This window comes from Pleuronectes platessa, chromosome 7 (assembly GCF_947347685.1).
Source record: "Pleuronectes platessa chromosome 7, fPlePla1.1, whole genome shotgun sequence".
In the NCBI taxonomy this organism is placed as follows: domain Eukaryota; kingdom Metazoa; phylum Chordata; class Actinopteri; order Pleuronectiformes; family Pleuronectidae; genus Pleuronectes; species Pleuronectes platessa.
Window position 1 is genome coordinate 5,705,800 of NC_070632.1, and position 21,815 is coordinate 5,727,614.

The 21,815-nt window shown below is 41.6% G+C and overlaps 3 protein-coding genes across 4 annotated transcripts in view; 2 read left to right on the plus strand and 1 right to left on the minus strand.

Moving 5' to 3' along the window:
- Positions 1-15,304, plus strand: part of zgc:173742 (DNA topoisomerase I, mitochondrial) — a 27,731-nt gene extending 12,427 nt beyond the window's left edge. Inside the window, exons 8-19 of the mRNA XM_053426975.1 lie at positions 392-513; positions 3,087-3,209; positions 3,335-3,522; positions 3,900-4,044; positions 4,885-5,028; positions 5,542-5,727; positions 8,383-8,451; positions 11,992-12,106; positions 13,294-13,421; positions 13,578-13,678; positions 14,285-14,434; positions 14,916-15,304. Of these exons, the coding sequence (XP_053282950.1) occupies positions 392-513; positions 3,087-3,209; positions 3,335-3,522; positions 3,900-4,044; positions 4,885-5,028; positions 5,542-5,727; positions 8,383-8,451; positions 11,992-12,106; positions 13,294-13,421; positions 13,578-13,678; positions 14,285-14,434; positions 14,916-15,018 (1,574 nt within the window). The 3' untranslated portion in view covers positions 15,019-15,304. The remainder of the gene's footprint in view (positions 1-391; positions 514-3,086; positions 3,210-3,334; positions 3,523-3,899; positions 4,045-4,884; positions 5,029-5,541; positions 5,728-8,382; positions 8,452-11,991; positions 12,107-13,293; positions 13,422-13,577; positions 13,679-14,284; positions 14,435-14,915) is intronic.
- On the minus strand, positions 14,848-18,137 carry hsbp1b (heat shock factor binding protein 1b). Of its 2 annotated transcripts, none has more exons than XM_053426972.1 (4): positions 18,013-18,137; positions 16,636-16,702; positions 16,290-16,416; positions 14,848-16,156 (listed from the first exon to the last, which is right to left on the minus strand). In XM_053426972.1, exons 1-3 carry the CDS (start codon positions 18,055-18,057, stop codon positions 16,295-16,297), a joined length of 234 nt encoding a protein of 77 aa, XP_053282947.1. In that variant the 5' UTR covers positions 18,058-18,137; the 3' UTR covers positions 14,848-16,156; positions 16,290-16,294. The 2 variants fall into 2 exon arrangements, with proteins under 2 accessions (XP_053282947.1, XP_053282948.1); XM_053426973.1 differs by having other exon boundaries at positions 14,848-16,168.
- Positions 18,138-19,330: 1,193 nt separating this feature from the next.
- Positions 19,331-21,815, plus strand: part of si:dkey-246g23.2 (solute carrier family 66 member 2) — a 46,851-nt gene continuing 44,366 nt past the window's right edge. Inside the window, exon 1 of the mRNA XM_053427136.1 lies at positions 19,331-19,461. The gene's annotated coding sequence lies outside the window, so the exon portion shown is untranslated. The remainder of the gene's footprint in view (positions 19,462-21,815) is intronic.

The following is a 21,815-nucleotide window of genomic DNA, read 5'->3' on the forward strand; positions in this document are numbered from 1 at the left end:
TCGGGTCAAACGCTGATTGATGACTGTAATTGTTTTTGCTTTGTTTAGCAGTCGAGGCACAGCGGTGTCCTGTGGGAAGTTGGTTTGATCTGTTAATTCCTGTGCGTGCTTGTGCTTGTTTGTAGCTTGCTGGTAGTCAAGGGGCAGAATGTAGATCTTTGTCCTTGTCTCTGAAACGGCCAGTCTCTAAATGTATGGATTAGTCGGCCAGGATTGTGAAGGAGCTGAGGTGGATGCTGTTGCACGCTGGAGTTTCATCCCACTCCGGAAGGTGTGAACATGAACATGTTGAGCCGGGTGGACAAGCTGCATTCTGCCTCACTTCCTATAACATGTACGATGGGTCGGTAATAAGAATTGTAGTGATGTGCTTGTGTTTGTATCCGGACAGGTCAGAAGGTGAAGCTGAGCCTGGCAGCCGAGGAGGTGGCAATGTTCTTCGCCCAGATGCTGGACCACGAGTACACGACCAAAACAGTCTTCAGAGAGAACTTCTTTCAAGACTGGAGGAAGGTAAATGCAAAAGGCCTCATGTCCTAAAATCAAATTTAGAAGTAAAGGGCCTTAACATGTATTAGATTTTCCTAAGTTTGGAAGGGATGTGCTCCGTTATACCCAATGTCCTCAGTCTTTCTCTGGTTAAGTTTGTGTATTATATACTAATGCAATTCTAACCAACTGGTTAACTTGTTGATGAACAAGTGGAAATTAAAAGCTTGAGAATGCTGAGTCATTGTGGTGGTTACAGCCAGTGCCTGGAAGTGCTTCTGATACAAACTGCTCTTTGTGTCAAATCCTTCAAACGTGGGTCAATGGGGATCAAGGTGGTGGAGTCTAACCGACATAAATGTGTTTATTTGGAAGACGTATAATTTCACTGTTTGTTGTGTCTATCACGGGTTTGGTCTCCAAATTTATTTCATGGTTTAAAAAGTTTAACTTGTTTATAGTTGTAGACACCGTATGCCAGTTTTGGAAGGACCTGAGCCCATCAAAAAGTCTCTTGCACGGTTGAATGTTTTGTGACAGGTACGTAGGAGGAGAAGAAGAAGAGACATGTGGAAATGTTCTTCATTGAGCAGGTGTTGACAGTGAGCAGGTGTTTCTTCTTCCTCTTCTTCAGTTCTGGAAAGAAAAAATTCAAAAAACCCTAACTGCCTCTTACAGCTGATTCCCGCTGCTCAGAATTTTATCCCTAGTGATGAAAATGAAATAAACAGAATTTGACATCTCCATAAAATCTCAAATAAAACACATTCCCGTGCTGCACTAAAGTCTTCTCAGTATTTTCAATGTGAAATGTTGTGGTTGTTTAGTCCTGCAACATTTCCCTTGATTCTGCTACAGCGCGGTTGATTGCAAGCTTTGTTTGCCCTGGATAATTTGCTGTATACATGAATAAGTTGTCGTAGCTCAAACCTCCCTGTATCAGCTGTGTTTACTCCGCTGTTCCCTCGGTTGAACAATGCTTACGTTGGCATAAAAAGTACAACATCTAAACACTGTCAGCTTCTGAAAATGTCAGCTGCAAAAACTTCCAATTACAGTGTAAGTTGTCTGCACTTAGAGCTTTGTGTTAGAATATGTGTGTGTGTGTGTGCTGTAAATAGGAGAGAGTGTGAAAAAGTACGTGTTGTGTGTGTGTGCGACAGGGTGTCAGGGTGTCCTCTGTATAGAGGAAACACAAGTGCCAAGCCCCAAGGCATATCATGCAGAATTAATTTTGCGCTGCTTAGTGCTCAATGCACTTGAAAATACGATTTGTGTGAAGGCATTGATATGCTAATCCATACAAGTAGCTCCCCTGCATATGAACAAATCCAATTAAAGTGTTTTATTATAGCCGGAAAAAACCTCGCCTCGCTCCACTGCCCTCAGTGCCCGCCCACTGTCGGGTGTCAGTCATGCTTAGACACGCAGACTGACTGCGGGTCCACACTGTCGGAGTGTGTCTGCAGAGAGGTGTGTGTGTGTGGATGTGTTAGCATATATGTGTTTATGTAGAGGTCTGCTTTTGCACAACAAAACTTCAAGAGTGGTCCTGCTCTGAAAAACCTGATGGGTCATTACTTTTATCCTGGATGGATATGTTCAGGTTTAATCTGTCAATTTAAGTCTCCCTTATATTAAGATCTATGTTTATATGAGATAAATATTGTTGATTTTATTTTGATAATATGCTGTGGGGAAGAGGGGGGTCGTTAAAAACCATTTCCCTAATTTACTGATATAATGTTCTGCTCTAGGTCAATATAACCTTTAAAAACAAAAATGCCATTTTTGATGTCCGCCTGCAGTTGCTGCTGCTGCACCTTTCTGGCCCGACAGCACGAGGCCGTCTTAAAACGTTAAAACGCTGCCCTGTTAGTGACCTCGTCAATACAGTGACCCTGTGTGCAGCAAGTTCAGAAAGTTGAAACTCAGCCGCGGCTGCAGCGTCAACACGGTTGGTGAAGCTGGTACAGAGAGGAGATGGTCTCTAATCTGGCCTTTCATAACGACACCACTTTTTCCTTTTTTCCCCCTCGTCCTCTGCGCCTCCATAAAGAGGAGTAATTAAATGAAAGGTCACTGATCTGCTCCGATCATGCCCATCGTATTTGGTCTTTATGATACATTATTGTTGTAATGCGTTATTTGAACAGACAAAGGTTCTGCACACTCGATTAATAGCTCCCGGTAAATTTAATAATGTAATGTTGTGTGCAGACCTTTTGTCTGCCTCCTCCTCAAGTTAAAGGTTTCGGAGTCGGCACATTAGTATTGTAGAGGCGCTCGGAGATATTGGAGTAAAAGGCTCAGTTTCTAATAAAAGTGGGTTTATGTTTTAATCATATTATTTATACTCCGATCCTTCTGAGCTTAATGTATTGTTTTAAAGATTTTTAATTTAAATTGATAAAATGGCTTTTTAAAGCTACAGGAGATGCATATGTGTACATGATTTGTTTTAAACACTGATGGATTCCTGGAATATTAAGGTTGCATCGTATAATTATTATTATAATGGATCAATCCTTGATGATTTTGAATAATATAATTTGAAAATGTTAATTAGTAAAAAAAATCCCCTCACTTGTGTGTAGGAGATGACCCATGAGGAGAGAGCACTGATTCAGGATCTTGACAAATGTGACTTTGGAGAGATCCACGCGATGCACAAAGCCAAAGTGGAGGCCAGGAAAAACATGAGCAAGGAGGAGAAGCTGGTAAGAGACTCTAGCTTTATTCCTTCTGCACATGTGCTTGATGCTACTTTCACATCTTCCTGTCAACGTCTAAAGAAAGTTGATCATTTAGGTTCTTTGTATTTGTTTCTACTCGATATCTCAAGGCTTTGAAAGAAGCCAATCAGAAGATAGTGGATGAGTATGGCTTCTGTATGCTGGACCACCACAAAGAGCGTATCGGCAACTTTAAGATTGAGCCTCCGGGGCTGTTCAGGGGCAGAGGCGAGCACCCCAAGCAGGGCATGCTGAAGAAGAGGATCCAGCCAGAGGACGTCATCATCAACTGCAGCAAGTGAGAGTGAAACTGTCACGAGATTTATCCACTGACCTCAAGAAACATAAACCAAGACCTCAGTGCACAAAGTGTTTAAAAGTTTGGATTCACAGAGAAACCACTTCTATCTTTTCAAAAGAAAGCACATAACCATCGGAAGGCGACAAAGCGTAGCCTTTTTGACAGCTGCACAGATTATTGTAATACACTGCAACACAGAACCTATAACCACTAGAATATGGTTTATATCGCTCAAGAATTGTAGTTATGCATGACTTATTCACTCAGTGGCCTCGGGTGCTGACTGAACGTTTCTTGCACTCCTGTGTTTCTTCACAATGATTGAAATTGCATTTGCTGTATCTATATCAGGGTTTTTTTTCTTGCTCTGACAGAGAAGCGTGTGTTCCGCCGCCCCCTGCTGGTCATCGCTGGAAAGAGGTTAGGCATGACAACACTGTGACGTGGCTGGCCAGCTGGACTGAGAACATCCAGGGCTCCATCAAATACATCATGCTCAACGCCAACTCAAAACTCAAGGTAGGCCATCGGTCGGATGCAAACAGGGAAAAGCCTCCTACTGAGGTAGACACAGGGATACTCAGCAGTAAATATGTTTAGGTCGGTGAGGTCTTAATGTTGTCGGCTTGGCTGTGGTAAAGACTGGATACCTACTGTCTCTGCCTAAAGTATACAGGATAACGTGGCATATCAGGGTTATCCTCTGCTAGGCTGCTTCACCCTCTCCTTGATTATGAGAAGTTCTAAGTCTTAAATTTCATTCATTACCTCAGTAAGAGTTTTAAAATCAACTTGTTGAAACCTGCCGAACCCTAGGAGAGCATTTGACTGCAGAGGAAACGGATTTGCAAGGATGTTTTTATTTCTTAACTATAAAATCTCCATAATGCTGGTTGGTGAGTGCAAATGGAATCCCCCTGTGGGTTATCTTTGTGTTATAATCTCCCATTTTCATTCATGGTCTCCTCCTCCTCCCATTTTCCATCTTTCATGTCTAAAGGTTAAGTTATTCCACTTAGTCTCCATGACAATGTGTCTGTGTGTCTTCACTGATGATGGGTTTAATTGTTTTTTCACGGTTGCAATATAATAACCAACAGCATGAGAGTATGTCATTATAGTTGCTTGCATTATTATTGTGCTTTTACTTTTTCTTTTGTGCGACTTAACAGTCTGCACTCACCTCATGATTACCTTTGGAAAAAAAAAAAAATCTAATTTGACACCTTTCAAGTGAAATGGTGTCATCTTGTTGTTGTGTCTCTTTAATTCTTTGTTTTCAGAGAAAGCTCACCTTCACTTTGTATTTCTGCTCCTCCTATTCATCCTGTCTTGCTTCTTGTCATTCTGTCAATGCAGGGAGAGAAGGACTGGGAGAAATACGAGGTAGCCAGGAAACTGAAGACATGCGTGGACAGGATCCGTAACCAATACCTCCTGGATCTCAAGTCTAAAGAGATGGTCACTCGCCAGAGAGCCGTGGCCCTCTACTTCATAGACAAGGTCTGCTTCTGTGGTGGCGCACAAGGAGAAACTGAAGTTTAATGTTTGCACAGAGAGAGAAACCTTTGTCAGTGTCAGATTCTCCTTAATGCCCAGGTCTAATACCAAGGGCCATGTGGACGTACTGGAAATCAATGCAATGTGTCCTGATTGCCTCTTCTGTTTTCTCTCATAGCGAGATGGAAGATCTTTTACAAGGAAGAAATTGATTATATGTAGCCGTTTTCTTCCCCGAGCTAATCTCAGTCTGCACTGAGTGAAAAGATAGATCGAGTGCGTGATTGCTTCTGGCTCGTGCCGAAGACCATTTCTATTCAGATTCAGCTTTGTTTTGCGTTTATCACAGACTTTAAATCTACTTAATGTCACTGAGTATTCGTGTGTTGATGAAAACATTTAATTGTCGTCTGATTTTTCACCTCGGCTCCTTGAAAGGCAGGTTAGAGTGCTCGATGATTGTGTGTCTTTGGCTTTGACGTGTGTTTTATCTTTGCATCTTCTGAACAAATCAAGCTGGCACTCAGGGCTGGTAATGAGAAGGAGGAGGGAGAGACGGCAGACACGGTGGGCTGCTGCTCGCTCCGTGTGGAGCACATCACCCTGCACGAGCAGCTGGACGGCAGCGAATGTGTGGTGGAGTTCGACTTCCTGGGTAAAGATTCCATTCGCTACTACAACAAAGTCCCCGTCATCAAGAAGGTAAAGGGGGGAAAAAGACACACAAAGTGATTAACACCTCCGGCCCTGCATCCATCCTCTCCACCTGTCATTAGTTATTGTCTGGATCTGAAATTTAATTGTGAATAATATTTTTATGCTACTTAATGTAGTTCATTAAAACCCAAATCAATTCCCCATTGGAAAAGACATCAGCAAAAATACTCAAATATAAGGGCTGTTCGTTGAGATACAAAAAAAATAACATATTTCATTATGATAATCTAGGTGTTGCCCTTTGGGTTTTGGCAGAAGTCCCTGCAGAGAAGGTCACATGTGTGTATATTGACACATGAACGCACAGAGCCTGAAGCAGAGAAGGAACTGAAAAATGTCCTGGAGCCACAGTTGTAGATTGGATTCCTGTGGCTGTGCTGGTTTAATTTGTCCGTTAGAACTGCTGAACTGTCCCTGTGCTCCACTCTGCTGCTCTTGGATTACATCTTCATGGGGGGGGGGATTTTTAGCCTTCCAACTGGGGTAACCTGAAGCTGGTTATTGCATCCGGGCAACATGACCTGGTTTAAGTAAACTGGGTAGAGCACACACCTCGACCGAGGCTCTATAGTCCACTTACATTCAGTCAAGCTGCACCAAATTGCACCATTCATAAATATCAGTCCTGTAAAGGTGCGAATCAAGATCCATGAATTATCTGCATGAAACATTAGTGAAAAGAAATCTTCTGGATCTGTACCAACGTTTTTATGGGTTCTTTTCCTGACCCATGCCACTTCAATCCCAGTAGTTTTTGTGTAATGCTTCTAGCTCTGACACACAATCAAACACAGATAAAAACACAAGCTCTTAACGTAAGGTAATGATGTGTTTTAAGATTAAGAATTATTGTTCTAAGGCTCAGGGTTTTTCAAGTAGTGGTTATGGTTGCAGTCAGCTGTCGAGAGATGAATGATGAAGGGTTTTTAATGTTCCCTAAAGTGGCCTATGAGAAAGTGTGTCTGTGTATGTTTGTGTGCACTGCGGAAGCATATGCATATGCAAATTTCCAACCCCTCCTCTGGTGTCGGCCCCAGCTATCTTCTGCTCCAGAGATGGAGAAAGAAATGTTAGCACCTGACAGCCAAAGTGTTTTGTTTCTTGGCAGATCATATAATTATTCATACGTGCATTCAAAAGCAACACATTAGTTAGTATTAATTAGTCCCTCGCATATTTTAGCATTCTAAATTCCCAGGGAAATCAGTGGGATTGCAGCTAAATGTCACTCTGTATAAAACGGAAGGATAGCGGGAAGACATTTTCATTTTTAACCTCTGGTGGGGGTTGAACACATTTAATGATACTTGGGGGTTATAAATATTTGATGTATCAGATAATAAGCGATCCATATGTGTTTGCTTTGCCTTTCCAACACATGCATTCTTTGCCAGTGACTCGTTACCAGCTCAGAGAATCTGTTGTGTTGTTTATAAACGAGGACGTACTAACATCAGAATGACGCTGAACGACTTTATCAAACAGCCCCTGAATGTGGGGACACCTGCAGCTGCATAAATGTTTTCTGTTAGCTACTTTAAGCCTGTTAAATATTTATATATCTATCTGTTTTCTAAATGGTTATTCCCATTTCAGCAAATACACACAAACACAAAAAACACGCGCACACATCCAAACACATCACTCGACCAATTAGGGAAGTTCACTTTGGTCTCTGTGCTTCTCTTACTTCCAGACTTACATTGATTTTTTTATCCACTTGTACTTTTCTTTTTCTAATATATTTTTTCTGTTGATTTCTCCGGTTTGGGGGGGGGGGGGGGGGGGGGGGTTTAGCAAGCCACCAAGTGAAATATGTCCGTCTGGTTTATAAAGCAACACATCTGTTGCCATTAATTGGTGTCTGGCACATTTCACTGGTTTATTTGGGGACCAGTGCATCTGTGGAGTCGCTGGAAATGTCAGCAATAATTGTGTCGATATTGCTCAGGCTCCAGACACATGCACACCACAGTCCTTATGTGTAAAGTGAATTATATTGTGTATTTACTGTGTAATTTCACCATTTATATTTTAGATTTGACTCAAAGTAGCTTTTAAACAACCACTGCCACATTCCACCTCTCCTGTTGAATTTATTGATATTGAAGGTAATTGAATCTACAATGTTTTGCATCCGTCTTATTCAAATTGCCCCAGTCAGGCATGTAATGTTGGCAATGTTGAATAATTGATACGTGATTGGTTGGCTTCCTGTTCCCTTCCAACCATATAAACACACCGTGTCCTTACCAGAGAATGTGATTGAAGCTCCCTAAGGGAAGGCAAAGTATCTGGATTGCCCCCTGGTGGCTTGCTGCAGTACAGGTCCTCTTCCATGTCAGTGGATGGGACAAAAACTGAAAAGTCTAATTATACCTTTTATATATATATGTCTCAATGATTGTTTGTCGTTTTTTGGTAGTTCTTATGTTCAAAGTTTAATTTCCTGATACAGGCGGCACCTGTCTAGGGATATTTAGCTCAACAGGAGGAAATGTTTCACACTGTATGTAGATCTCAAGTGAAACAGAAACTTTTGAATAATTATTTCACCCAACTATTACTATTTAATAAAGTAGTTAAACATCAGGTTGGGTTGAGACGTACTTGAATTTTAAAATTTGTGTATCATTTCAGGTTTTTAAGAGCCTTAAACTCTTCCTGCAGAACAAAGAACCTGGAGATGACCTCTTTGACCGACTCAGTGTGAGTATCTCATCAACTGCCCCTACATTTCTTTCTTCAAATGTTTTGCATGTTTTATACCCATTATAAACATGTTAAAGATGATTTATTTTGTAAAAACATTGCCACGCTGACGCTCTACATCTTGCTATTGAAAAAAGGAAGCAGCAAACCAAATCCTCTGGTATTAACTGCTCACAAGTAAAGAGTAACGTATCTTTATTCTTTGTGGTTGTGAATAAAGTGTGAGAAACCCCCCGAGGAGAGTAATGTTTGAAGAAATGGACTGAAAGCAAATTAGAGTTTTTTTTTTTTTTTTTTTATATATATCTTCTGGGGGACAGAAGGGTAAAAGAAGAGCAGGGACTAAATTGTAAGGTGTGAGAGAGATGAGATGAACCATTGGTGTGGAGAGATGAAAGGAGTAACGTGAGGAAATGGAAGGTGAGGAGAAGAGGGAGAATATTGGAAGCGGCGAGAGTGAAAGCAGAAAAGGAGTTTCAAAATAGAGAGAGGGGGCATGGACTCTGGCAGATACAAAATGAAACTGCGCTAGTGAAAATTGAGAGTGAACATGGTGGGCAGATGAATTTCCACACCACAAAATAAAAGAAATCTGCCGTCCCTTCAACCTCTTCATGTAGCTGCAGGCTGCAGGGCCACACTGAAGTGAGGCGACTCCTCCACAAGGAGACGTGGGGCTTCTCAGGCTGCTTGTCATCATAAAACAAAAGATCAACAACATTGTTTGAATCTACACGTCATGTTGCCTTGTGTTAAGTGAAACTCTCAAAGAGGGAAGAGAGTGCAGGTGCGAATGTATGCAACAGATTAATTGCCACATCGGAAGAGAAGCATTTAATGCAATGCAGGGAGGAAGATATGCCGATAAGGAAAATCAGAAGGAAGGTGTGAGAGGCAGCAACGCATTATAGAGACTGACAGGCGGGAAAATGAAGACCCCAGACCGGACAGGAGTGAGAGGGTGAGATGAAGAGAAGGAGCAACTGCAGGGAGGGAGTGTGGTGCCTCTGCTCTCTGCCCTCTAGTGTGTCGGGAAATGTCAGGGTATGTTGGAGGTGGAATGGTAATAGCTGCAGTGGGCAGGCCTGATTGACACTCTGAAAGGCCAGGCCACACAGTGAGAGAGCGGAGGAGTGAGTGCGTGTGTGTCTGTGTGTTAGTGTGTGTAACAGTAGACAGAGTGGTAGGGAAATGACAGCTGGTCCAGGTGAGGGCAGGTTAGGAGGGAGAAGGTGGACAACGGCTGGGAAAAAGGTAGGTGTCGGAAAGATGGAGGGAGAAGGGGAAACGGCCAGAAGTGACAGCGCAGGCAGGTGGTGCACGTCGGAGGTGAGGAGGCAGATGTAGTAATAAGTGATGGAGGAAGAGGGAAAGAATGGAACTGTCAAGCGTGCTGCTGATTTCCTCAGCTGGGTTTTCAAAGGGAAGTGAAAGAAATCAATGGAATACTTGGACTAAATGTGAAATATGAAGAGTGAAGGGAGGTAGAGAGTTGTCGGAGCCATGTTCCATTAACAGCCTCTCTGATGTTTGGGCCATAACTGACTCGGCTGCGGAGCTTGGTTAATTGCCTCAGGGCTGCTCAAGTTTTATGTACAGTTTGGAAAGAGGTGACTGAGGCGGCCACATTCTATAGAAATATCCATAGTGTATATATATATATGCATATATTGTTATCTTCAAATTGCTTATATTAGAGCTTATATTATAAGTATTGCTGACCACGTCTTATGGTCAAACAGTTTATAGAGGTTCCAGCTGGAACTTGGGAGGTCACTCGTTGCTGGTTTTATAGAATTCAAAGCTCGTTCAGACGCAGTCCCTCAAGCCGTGGACATGCTTGGAGGATTGGTCATTGCGTGCACCGACTGTAAGGTGGAGACGCCGCCGCCTCCTTTCATACTCCAGCTTGAGGCGAGGTGACATTGGTGCCGTCTTCTAAATGTTAAGGTGTCACCACCGTGAAAGGAACAACCTCAACACTGGAAAAAGGCAAAGTTGAAACTGTGGGACAAGAGGGTTTCCGACAGTAATTGATTATCCAACAAGCGCTTTGCCTGAAGCATACTGATCATTTTTAAAGGCCCAGCATAGCCGAAAAATTGAGTGTCCTTTGTGACAGATTTCAGAAGAACATTGCAGTAACTGGAGTGAATTACAGAGTTATGTTGCCGTGTCATCGTCACCTGCATTGTTAGACAAGGAATGAAATGAATCGGAGCATGATGGTGCTTATTTAGAAACATAAACGAAGCTTGTGTCTACTGAGGATATTCCTCTGCCGGCTTCTGCTACTGCCTACAGTGTCTGTCAGACTCGTCGGGACGCCTCCTGTCAACAGAGCTGCAGTTCAAACACACAGGTTAACTGTAACCTCATTTCTTTAACTACACTTAGTCAAATCAATTTAATTACCACTTGCGGTGTCGTGTAGTTTTTCTTTTAACAGAACAGATGGAAACTGATGCTGAGAACACGCAGGGGGGAAAATACACAGATCATCGCAAGTGGTTAAGAATGGAAACGGTCAATATCAGTTGGCCTCACCACAAAATGGCTACCAGTGTGTTAAGAGTGTATCATTGAGGTGTAGAAACGATATGTTGTAATGATGCCTTAGGAAGGAACACGGTGAACGCACACATTGGTGCACACAACACACCATGCCAAGGGAGTTGGAGTGCAGCATCTCTCACACCTGCCCCTCACAGAGACCTTCATTAGCATTTCAGGGGGCAGAGTTAGGTTGCTCATTAGCAAGTCGGGCACGGCGGCAAATTGGTGTGCTAGTGTGCTCCCGAGTACATGTGTGCACACGTACGTACATGCATGGAAACCCGCCCTCGTCCTGTTTTTAATAGGCTCCTGCAGCGACACACACAGACTAACAGTGCTGTGGCCCCAGACGGCCGCATGCCGACCCCACGCTGATTAAACCAACCACATCATTATTGTAATCTTCAACGGAATTATTTTGTCCTTCTATCAGAGGTGTGAGCTCACCACACACACACACACACACACACACACACACACACACACACACACACACACACACACACACACACACGCAATTGTCTGCTTTCATCTATGTTTAGAAATCTGCCTCCCAACTCCTCCATGTGTTTGCACCTCATACCAGGACTTGTGCAGTGAGCGTACATGTTTGTTTTGTCCTGTGCCCTCACAGCCTGAACTCCATTTCATGTCTTGGCGGTTCTGGTGAAGCTGCAGCCATTTGACAGCAGCTAATTGCCATCAAACCATTAGCCGTGGCAGCTTCAACTTGTTATAAAAACCTAAAGAAGTGTCAGGGGGGGGGAAATAGCACTGTGATCTTTTTTTAATCTTCCTGCTCTAATGGATGATGATAATGAAGGCTGATATGGTACATTATGTGTTTTATTTGTTAGGGTATATTACAGGTGCCTCCAACTGAGGTCTTACAATACCACAGTGCCACCTAGTGTTCCAAGACATGTCCTGATTGTGGCTCTGTTCTTTGACACTGTCCCCCCCCTTTTCTCCTCATTGCAGACAGTCCTGATGAACAAGCATCTCAGTTCCCTGATGCCGGGTCTGACTGCGAAGGTCTTCAGGACGTATAACGCCTCCATCGTCCTGCAGCAGCAGCTCAAAGAGCTCACAAACAGTAATTCACACATTCACTACACTGTAAAGCAGGCCAACCTTAAATAAATCGCTCTGTGAAAAAACTCAAGCTTATAAAGGGCCTGCTCATATTCAGCTGCAGGACAGATACCGACCGCTTAAAGCAACACTATAAAACGTATTCACCTTGAAACGGCAGCTTCGATGGTTTGATGGTTCACTGACTTGGACATAGGGAGAATGTTTCCTCTTTCAGTCCCACTCCTCACCTTGAACGTCTGATCTCACTGTCTAACTTCTATGAGCAGGTACCAATCTCCTGAGAGAAGTGAGGGAGAGGCGCAGCTTCAATTGTCAGAATCAGGTCCAGCAGGTTGAAGAGTGAAGCTCAACTTTAGATCAGTGGAATTCATTAAAAAACAACGTTTATCTCCAACACTTTTTTAATATCAAGAATTCAAACAGTTTTTGCTGTATTCGTTACAGCTCTGCTGGGCCTGGAAGCCGGGGATCATGGGTAATATCCAGTGGACTAAACTCCACTCAACACTTTGATAGACGTTATGTTTTCTAGATATGAAAACTACTTTAATTTATTGGACAAAGAGCTTAATATACTTTGTCACCTGCAGAGGGCGCTGTTGCTCAGTAAATGTTACACAGTGTTGCTTTAATTACAGTCGTGCTTTATTCTCCTGCCTCTTTTGATTGTCTCATTTCCCAGCTGCATGTGTCAGGGAGTCGTGATAAAAAAAAAAACTACCGCACTTTTGTTATTTTTAGCCCGTTTGATATGAGATACCCTGACGTCACTCAGCTCTTCCAGCCATGGCAGGAGAACGTTATCACTTGACTCAGTGTGGTGCGCCTCTGCTTCACTCTTATCGGGCTCCCATGGGCTGAGTCTGCCACCGTCTCTCATTCAGAGATGGAAGTGTCACACTCGCTTCTCATTTCTGGATTGCCACTGAGAGCCAATCTGAAGACTGACATGTAGTTGCAGTGTGTGCTGTTTGAACCCCAGGAAGAAAAAGACAGAGCTACTGGAGATCTGAATGAATGAAATGAAAAGCTAGCAACCTGTAATTGTTTGTGTGTGTGCAGTAACAACACAGGGGAGGCCAGCATGATTTTATCCTCTAAACTTGCATGATTCGGGCTTAGATACATGTTCTCTGTTGGACTTAATTGCCTAAACTCAAATTACTCTTCTGTCGTCCTCCAAAGAGTCTGACAATGAGTCGGAGAAGCTGCTGTCCTACAACAGAGCGAACCGAGCAGTTGCTATTCTCTGTAACCATCAGCGGGCGCTGCCAAAGACCTTTGAGCAGTCTATGGCAAATCTACAGGCCAAGGTAACAACGTCTCATTCATCACATTAACAATTGCTTCACAATGCATAGACAGGAACAGTTGTAATTTCACATTTACTGCCTAATAAACGAGACCTTGAGGCTGACCGTAATATATATGTATACAACATGCCAAATACCCTGATGGGCTCCACCCAGATTGATGCTAGAAAGGAGAAGCTGGCCCTGTCGAAGACGGAGCTGAAACAGGTCAAGAAGGAGGCCAAGACCAAAGGCAACCCAGACTCAAAGTTGCAGGTGTAAGTATTGCAGTAGTGGAGAATCTTTTTCAATAATTGTCACGCTGTGGACATTAAAACAGAAGCCCTGCTACACACAGTTACATCATCCATAGAAAAGAACCCTGACAGCTCACATAACTGCTTGAGTGTGAATAATGAGCTGCAGTTTAGCCACAGGAAACACAAGATCTTGAAATTCAGCCTCGCTCTTAACTCACAGCTTCTCTGCTTTTTAATATTTTTGGGTTTTCTGCCCCGAGTAAAAAGGCAATTACCAACACTGTTGGTTGTACATTACTGTGCAGCACGGTTTTCACATTATGCAATATATAAATCATTTGCGACAGCAGAAAGGAAATTTATGAAAACTAGATTTAAGCCAGTACTCAAATCTACCTGGTGTTGAATGGCATGTTTTACATTTATGTATTTCTTAGGGTGGGGTGGGTGTAGTGGTTTTGTGAAGGCTGCAGTTCTTTACAAAGGGATCCTCACCCGAATGACGAAACACTCCTTCTTGCTCTTTGCTTGACCAGATCATGTAAAGAATCCACAGGAGAGGACTCTGACAAGTTTAACTGTGTCATTCTGTTGCACTCTCTTGTTGGGCCTGTTTTCTGACAGGCTGGTGGAGCGGAAGAAGTCAGCGGTGCAGCGCGCTGAAGAGCAGCTGATGAAGATGGAGGTCCAGGCGACTGATAAAGAGGAGAACAAACAGGTCGCACTGGGTACCTCCAAGCTCAACTATCTGGACCCACGCATTAGTGTGGCTTGGTGAGTGAATACAGATCTGGACTCTGGGGTATTGGTTAAAACACAAATTCACACATGTGCAAAACTACAAAAAATCTCCCAAACGTAGGTTTTACATTGAACTACGACCTCCTCTACCTGGGGCCACGATTACTCATCAGGCTTTTCTGTGTAATGACGATGGTTTACTTTTAATCTGAGTGGATCACCATGGTAACTTGCTCATGTTGGTTGAGCTCAGTGGATCAAAGTATTAACCCACCTACTGATGAGTCAGTGAGAAGAGAAACTGTGTGGCCAGGTCTACATTTTCAGTTCAATGGATTTGCAATGATTTCTGACGTTTCTTCGGTCATGCATGTAAACATTTTTGGGGAGTTCAAGCACTTGTGTTCTCTGGTATCGTTAAAAAGAAAGATTTCACAACCTACTCGAACTGTTTGGTTGTTCAATGTTTATTTTACAGTGCATACTTGACAGTCTTGTTTCCTGTGTGTTGTAGGAGTAAGAACATGGAGGTACCTGTAGAAAAAATATATAATAAGAGCCAAAGGGACAAGTTTGCCTGGGCCATCGACATGACTGAGCTGGACTTTGAGTTCTAACTTCAAACTTCTGAAACTGTGGCAATTAAGGAACCATTCACTTTATATAACATACAGTACTTTAATGTTGCATCAGTACGTTCAAAGACAGCTGATGTTGAACTCTGAGATCATGTGACATGATCGAGCTCCATCCTTGTGACATGTTTTGTTTACTGCTGTTAATCCATCCTGTTACTTTTGGCACTTCATTCTGAAAAATGTTGGTTAGTCATTTTGTTTTTACAATTTTTGTGTTTGCATTCATTTGAATAAAGGTTCCTGTTATGCAGTGACAGTGTATTTACAGTTTGTCAAAAAAATCAACCTTTTGTGCGCAAATGACAAATATCTCTAATTCAATCCGTGATAAATGTGACTTAACATTTTTTTTACGATATAGAAGATTAAATCCCTGTTGCTCAGCTCAGCAAACCTTAGCGTAATAATAAAGTCATTCCAATACATCATGAACAATGTAGAGCCAACAAAACATGCAACAAAGTCATTCCAGATAATCTGCTTCTAAAAATACAGCTTGAAAAAATAAACTGAAACACACTGAGCACCTCAGAGTTAGTTAAAAAAAAATGACTCAGCACCTGGACAAATATTTTGTGATACATGACAAACAGCGTCGTATTAAATAGTTTTAATCAAAGAAAATCAGAACTGGAATGCATCCAACATCTTGGTCGTTAACGGTGCTGCTTGTAAAACACTGCAGGCTTCAGATGTTCATGGTGGTGGGGGCGGAGCTTCTACTGGCCCGTCAGCCGGCCGGTTGCACTTCTCAGCCGAGGCTTGAGCAAAGCTGTCCCCGTCGGCCTTCGCCTCACGGGACCGAATTAACTACGACAAACGATGGCAGCCGGGAAAAGAAAAAAAAGAAACCTCCAAGTCGACACACTAAAATCCAAAGTTGCATTCCTGCATGTGAGCATTTAAAGTTCCAGAGGGCTCGTCACACTATTCTAGCCTACAAATAATGTTCAGCTTTCCAAGTCATTACACAACTGTAACCGTGTATCACAATATTCAATATATATATATAAAAAAAAGCATTTCACACAACGACAAACCAAATCAATAGAAGTCATTTCCAGGGATGAGAAAGTCTGCTGCTCCCGGAGTCGGGACCGACTTCACACCTCGTTATCTGCGGGACAGACAAAACAAATGGTCCGAGACTGAGGAGGCATTGGTTCACATTTTACTACACTAACAGGACCGAGATGAAGAGAGAGAAATGTGAAATCCCAGGTGGAAAGCTCGATGGACGTCGTTCTCACCTTCATTATGACCCTTGACCCTCTTTCGCCTTCTCTGGGGGTGCCTCGATCTCCTCCACACCCGCCTGGGTCATCAGGTCAGCGATGTTCTTCTCCAAGTCGTCTATACGTGTGCTCATCTCATCGAGTGGAAGGGCGGTTAAGGTAAATAACTTAAAACATTACTATTAAATGGGCAAAAGGATGTTTGTCAATCAGTATTAATTAGATAGAAAGTCCAGCAAGAAGGATATGTAGGATTAAACAATGAACAAAGAGTTAACGAGGCATTAAGCATAAAATGAGAATTCAACTTTGAATGTAATCAATGAATAAGTAACGGCTGGTGTTTTTCATGATAGGATATTTCTGCCGATGATCTGGTCTGACATGGTCTGGAACTTGTCCTGCATCTGTTGCAGCAGAGTCTGGACCTGGAACACAAACCAGAAACAGACACTGTGAGTGACTGGTCCACAGAAGATGGAATTTAAATTCTAACAAAAGCCAGTGCATGAAACAACACAGGGCAGTGGCACCACCGGCTATAATTCACCACGCTGGAGCTCTATGAATAATTTGAAAGACGGGGGGGGGGGGGGGGAAGGCAGCAAGACAATGATAACATAAGTTTCTTGTTTCCTTGACAACAATGTAAAAGCTCTGTAACCATGGGAGAAATAATTTTTGATTCACTGCAGAACAGTGAAGTCAGTTCCTTCACCCGACACTGATCAGTGCTGATTAATACACTTTCTTGAATTTAAATGGATTGCATTCGTATATTTCCTTTTAAAGTAGCTCTGATCTGACCCACTGTTTTAACTTGCATGTGTTATTTTATTTAGGTTTGACCCTTTTCTCCTCTGTAGAGTTTTATTCTTATATCTGTGCCCTTATGTTGCTTTAAATCGTTTCCTGTCGTTCTTCAGTTTTAACTTAGCAAAGCAGCTTATACAGGTGTTTAAATGAAGGAAGGTTATTTTTTATTATCCAGAATATTACATTGCATTTCATTTTCAGACGCATTCCGTGAAACTGTAATCGTGAGACAATATATTGATAAAATAAATTGAGTAACTGAAAACACAACTCCCATGGACACCTCCTTTAACATGTATAGGAAAAAGAGGGGAACTTTGTATAAGCTTGACGCCACAATTTCAGAGAACACACATCGCGTAAGATATTGTAAAATTTATATACAATATTTTTTAAGAGATTTAAATTTTGACCGAAACTCGTGGCCTCTTCTTCCAGCTCATCACCATGACAACACTTAAAAAACACAAGGTCAGCTATCTCTTCACATTCCGATGCACGAGATTAACTTAAAATCAATTATGTGATTTATTGTCGCAAATTATTCCACACGAACGACATTGACAACTGTACAAGTTACGATTAATGCAAATGAATCTGTAGCGACACAAACACACACACGAGCTTGAGCTGTTTATGTAACACTAAGCGTTTCACTAGTTGTGATGGGAGTTATGCGACTCTGAAGAGCGACAACATCACAACACAACGTGGAAGCGCAGAAACAACACAACAACGTTCATTACACACGCGCTCTGTTATTATACAGACTAACACAAACGGAACGAAAAGCTACACGTTAGCTAAACTCCAGCTAGTCGTTGCTTGCTAACAAGCTAACTGTAGCTAGCCAGCTTTAGCATCGCTGTTGTCGTTGCTGAGCCAGCGCGGTTTAAGAGGACGAAGCGTAATGGCGACTCACCACGTTAGTGAGGTCCTGCACAGACTTGGGGTCAGTCTCAGCCATGTTGTGATGATTATCGGCGCCGACACGCTGATGAAAAGTCAAACAAAATTTCGGGAGGCTAACTCACTAAAAATGCTAACTGCTCGAGACGTCGCACCTTCGCCTGCACTGTCAGCTGATCCCACACGAAGTCTCGCGAGAGTTGACCCGCGTGTGGGAGTTGTAGTTTTTTTGAAGGACACTGTAGTTCACTTCTCCTCGTGGCCTCAGGAATTTTCAGTGCTCCTTGTTTATTTAATACTCAACATTTTTTTTATATCATATTTATTTTACATTATTATTATTACCTATTTGAGGACACTGTTTTTGCCTTATGGGGACACAATAAAGTCCTCATCAGTAATTTACCTTTATTGTGAAGAGATACTTTTTAATGTTGGATTTAGTTCATGTCAAGATGTTTTACTTCAGTTGAATACAAACCTGTAAATTATGTAATATCATATATATAGAGACCTGCCCCCCACCTTTGAGTTGTATCAGTCAGCTGGACAACACAGAAGAGGAGGAGGGGGGTCGCAGTGATCTACTTCTCACAGTTAATGTGCAGTGACCTGGATGAATTCACATGATTTCAATATAAAGCTGCTGAGCTCAAAGCGGAATTATCAATATTAATCATCACAGTATGTCGGCCACCAAAGTATTCACTGTTATCTCTGCAGGAACTCGGAGCTGATATCACTTGATGTCACCGTTTTTTTTTTATTTTTTATAAGCATGTTTTTATTTTTATGTATATTGTATATAAAGCCCTTTGAGCTGCATTACTTGTATGAAAGGTTCTATATAAATACAGTGTATTATTATTTATAAACCTATTTACATGTATACTGTATATCTACACACATATTTTCTCCTATTCTCAGTTAATTACACATACATTTTCAGATTGTATATCTGCATATTTTTGTCTACATGCACAAATAGTTATATCGATTCTAATTAAATAAATGTAAAATATAAAAGTGCTTTCAAAGGTTGTAGGAGCCAAAGTTATCAAAACAAAACAACGTGTTAGTGCTGTAAAATATACAAACATAATAATACCTCATAATCACAACATAAAACACACAATAAGTCAGTAAATTTAAAACAAGGAAAATACACTTACAGCATTTGCTCTCTATAAATATACATTTGTCATACATTTAGATCTAAATAGCATTAAATGAATATAAGTGAGTAATTTTCTGTTAAGCAATTGAGACCAGATCGTGTGCGCGTGTTGTTGTGTGATCGGGCGCGTGCACGTGTCTCCTCCTCTCGTGAGCCCGAGATTTGAAAGTGAAGCTGTGTCAGGAACAGTGTGTGTGTGTGTGTTCTCACCCTGATCCTCAGTGTGTGTTTGTGTGAGTGTGTGTGTTTTAGATAAAGTGGGGACGTGGATGAAGCTGAAGCCCGGTGAGTTCAACTCAAACATATTCATCTGCAACATGAGCAAAGTTTAAATCCGGGGATTGAATCCTCCCCGGGAGCGATGGACACTGCGCGTGCTGCGACGGAGCGTTTTAAAACCTCACAATTATGAGGAAAACACGCACGGAGTTCCTCTGAGGATTGGAGAGAGTCTTTGTTATCTCTGCTTCTGAATTCAGCTTCTCACGCGTGTTGGAGCTGCTGACGCTGTAAGTGTGTGTGTCTGTGTGTGTCATGTTACTGGAGCTGCTGCCGCCGCTGCCCCAGAAGCCCAAAATTGATGTGTGAGAGCTCAGGCATGTTTGGCCCAACCCCATGAAGCTATGCTGTGCTTACATAACAACACACTTCTCTTACAGGACGTGGATCAGTGTGTGTACACACACACACACACTGCAGAGGGAAATATCCTGGATGGTTAAATTCTTGAACAATGTTTAACTCCAGTTAAACTTTATGCACGTTTTTTATTGGGTGTGTTGTAAGTTTGCATCGGCTCTGCACAGTTGGTGATATCTAAACTTTTAAAGTTAATGAGACTATGCAGACTGTGGATCTCTGTATGTGAGTGACAATTATATATCAACAATATCAGTCGACATCAATAATTATCAGGATAAATGTCATATTATTATTATTATTTCTATTATAAGTTTATAAACTTATTTTGATTCCTGCTTGGAGGGCTCAGTTGTAAACTCTTCTTTATTGTCAGAGACTTGATAAATAGCAACACATTTCTATAAAACTGAGGTTGATCAGTTCTTCCACTGTGCTTCTTGAGTCTACACACATTATATCGATATACACATTTTGTTATATTGTTATTATGGAAAATCCTATTGTTATAATTATTGATATTGTACTGTTTTACTTTGTAAGTGTGGTCTTGACTGGATCAGTATTGTGTTGTTACTTACCACAGAGTAATGTGCAATAACAGATGTGTCATAAGTAGATTTCACTATGCAAAGCTGCATCTGCTGTGAAACAAACTTTCATCAGCAGGGAGTTGTACAAAAGGAACTTTCTGTAAAACTGTTGGTGAGGTTTACTTTTTATGAAGTCACGTTTATAGTGCTTCCTCTTCTTGTGTTGACCCAGAGTCGACTGGATTGCTGATCCCTTCATAATGACTCATCAGCTGACCGGCTGCCAAAGATGTAGCCTGTGGGAACAAAGGGCTTAATGTTTACATTACGCTGGCCGTCTGTTTTTAGACGGGACGCATGGAAATAGTTTTGTGATGCAATAAACAAATTACACAGCAACAAGAAACATGCCACTGATATGGATTATTGGAGAAAATGCTGATATTAGGGAGTAGACTTCACAAGTTGTACATAAATACAACTGGGTTCAAAAGATAGAGATTTCAAGAATGTCATAATATTACAAGAATAAAGTTGTAATCTACTTATAAGCTTTGACTAAATAAGTAGCAAGCACAACCAGTTTCTGCTGGAGTATATATATATATATACACCTTATAGATACCTTATAGATACCTTGATATTTCACAGTGTAGAACTACTCGTACATTAATAACTATTGATAAAAAGAAAACACAAATGCAACCACATATTTACAAACTGAATTAAGAAAATAAACATTCTTTTTACTGAAAAATGTTGCTGTAGATTAAAAGTGTTTGTATTGTTAACAATCATAAACACAGATAAGTATGTTGTTTATGGGCTGAGACTGTTTGGACTCCACACCAGCTTCAGTGCTTCTCACAGTTTGCTCAGGAAGTGTAGATCATGATTGTGTGTACACAGCAACACACTGGCAGTAACAACACATTCACAAGCCATTTCCAGTACACAAAAATAAAATGACATTCACTGTGTCTTAAACCAGTATTTGTTATGTGTTATTATCCCCCTCAGGAATTCCTGCAAACACTTGGTATGAAATACCAGTAATTTCAGGAGTAGTTGACTCAACCAGTGGTGAGGCAGACAGAACAGTTGGGTCATATTAAGTATTAAACTGTGTGCAATGTGTTGCAGTCTGATGAAAGTTGGTTTGTATTTTGACTTGTTATCTCCGGACTGTGGCAGCTAACACTGACTCCACCCGCCGAGGTCACATCTGCCACGCTCCCAGTGCCCTCCTGTCGGATGTTTAACCTTTCACTTTACTCCAACTGGTATATTTCACACCTTTGACTTCTCTTCCGCCATCCCACTAACTCATAAAGCCCAAAAGCTCACTTCTACAAGCATTTTCTGTAACATGATTATTTTATCAGTAATGTTGACGACTGCTATTTAAGTGTTTAGAAAAAAGTTATGAGATAACTAAGTAAAAAACAAACTTACTGGGAAATTCAT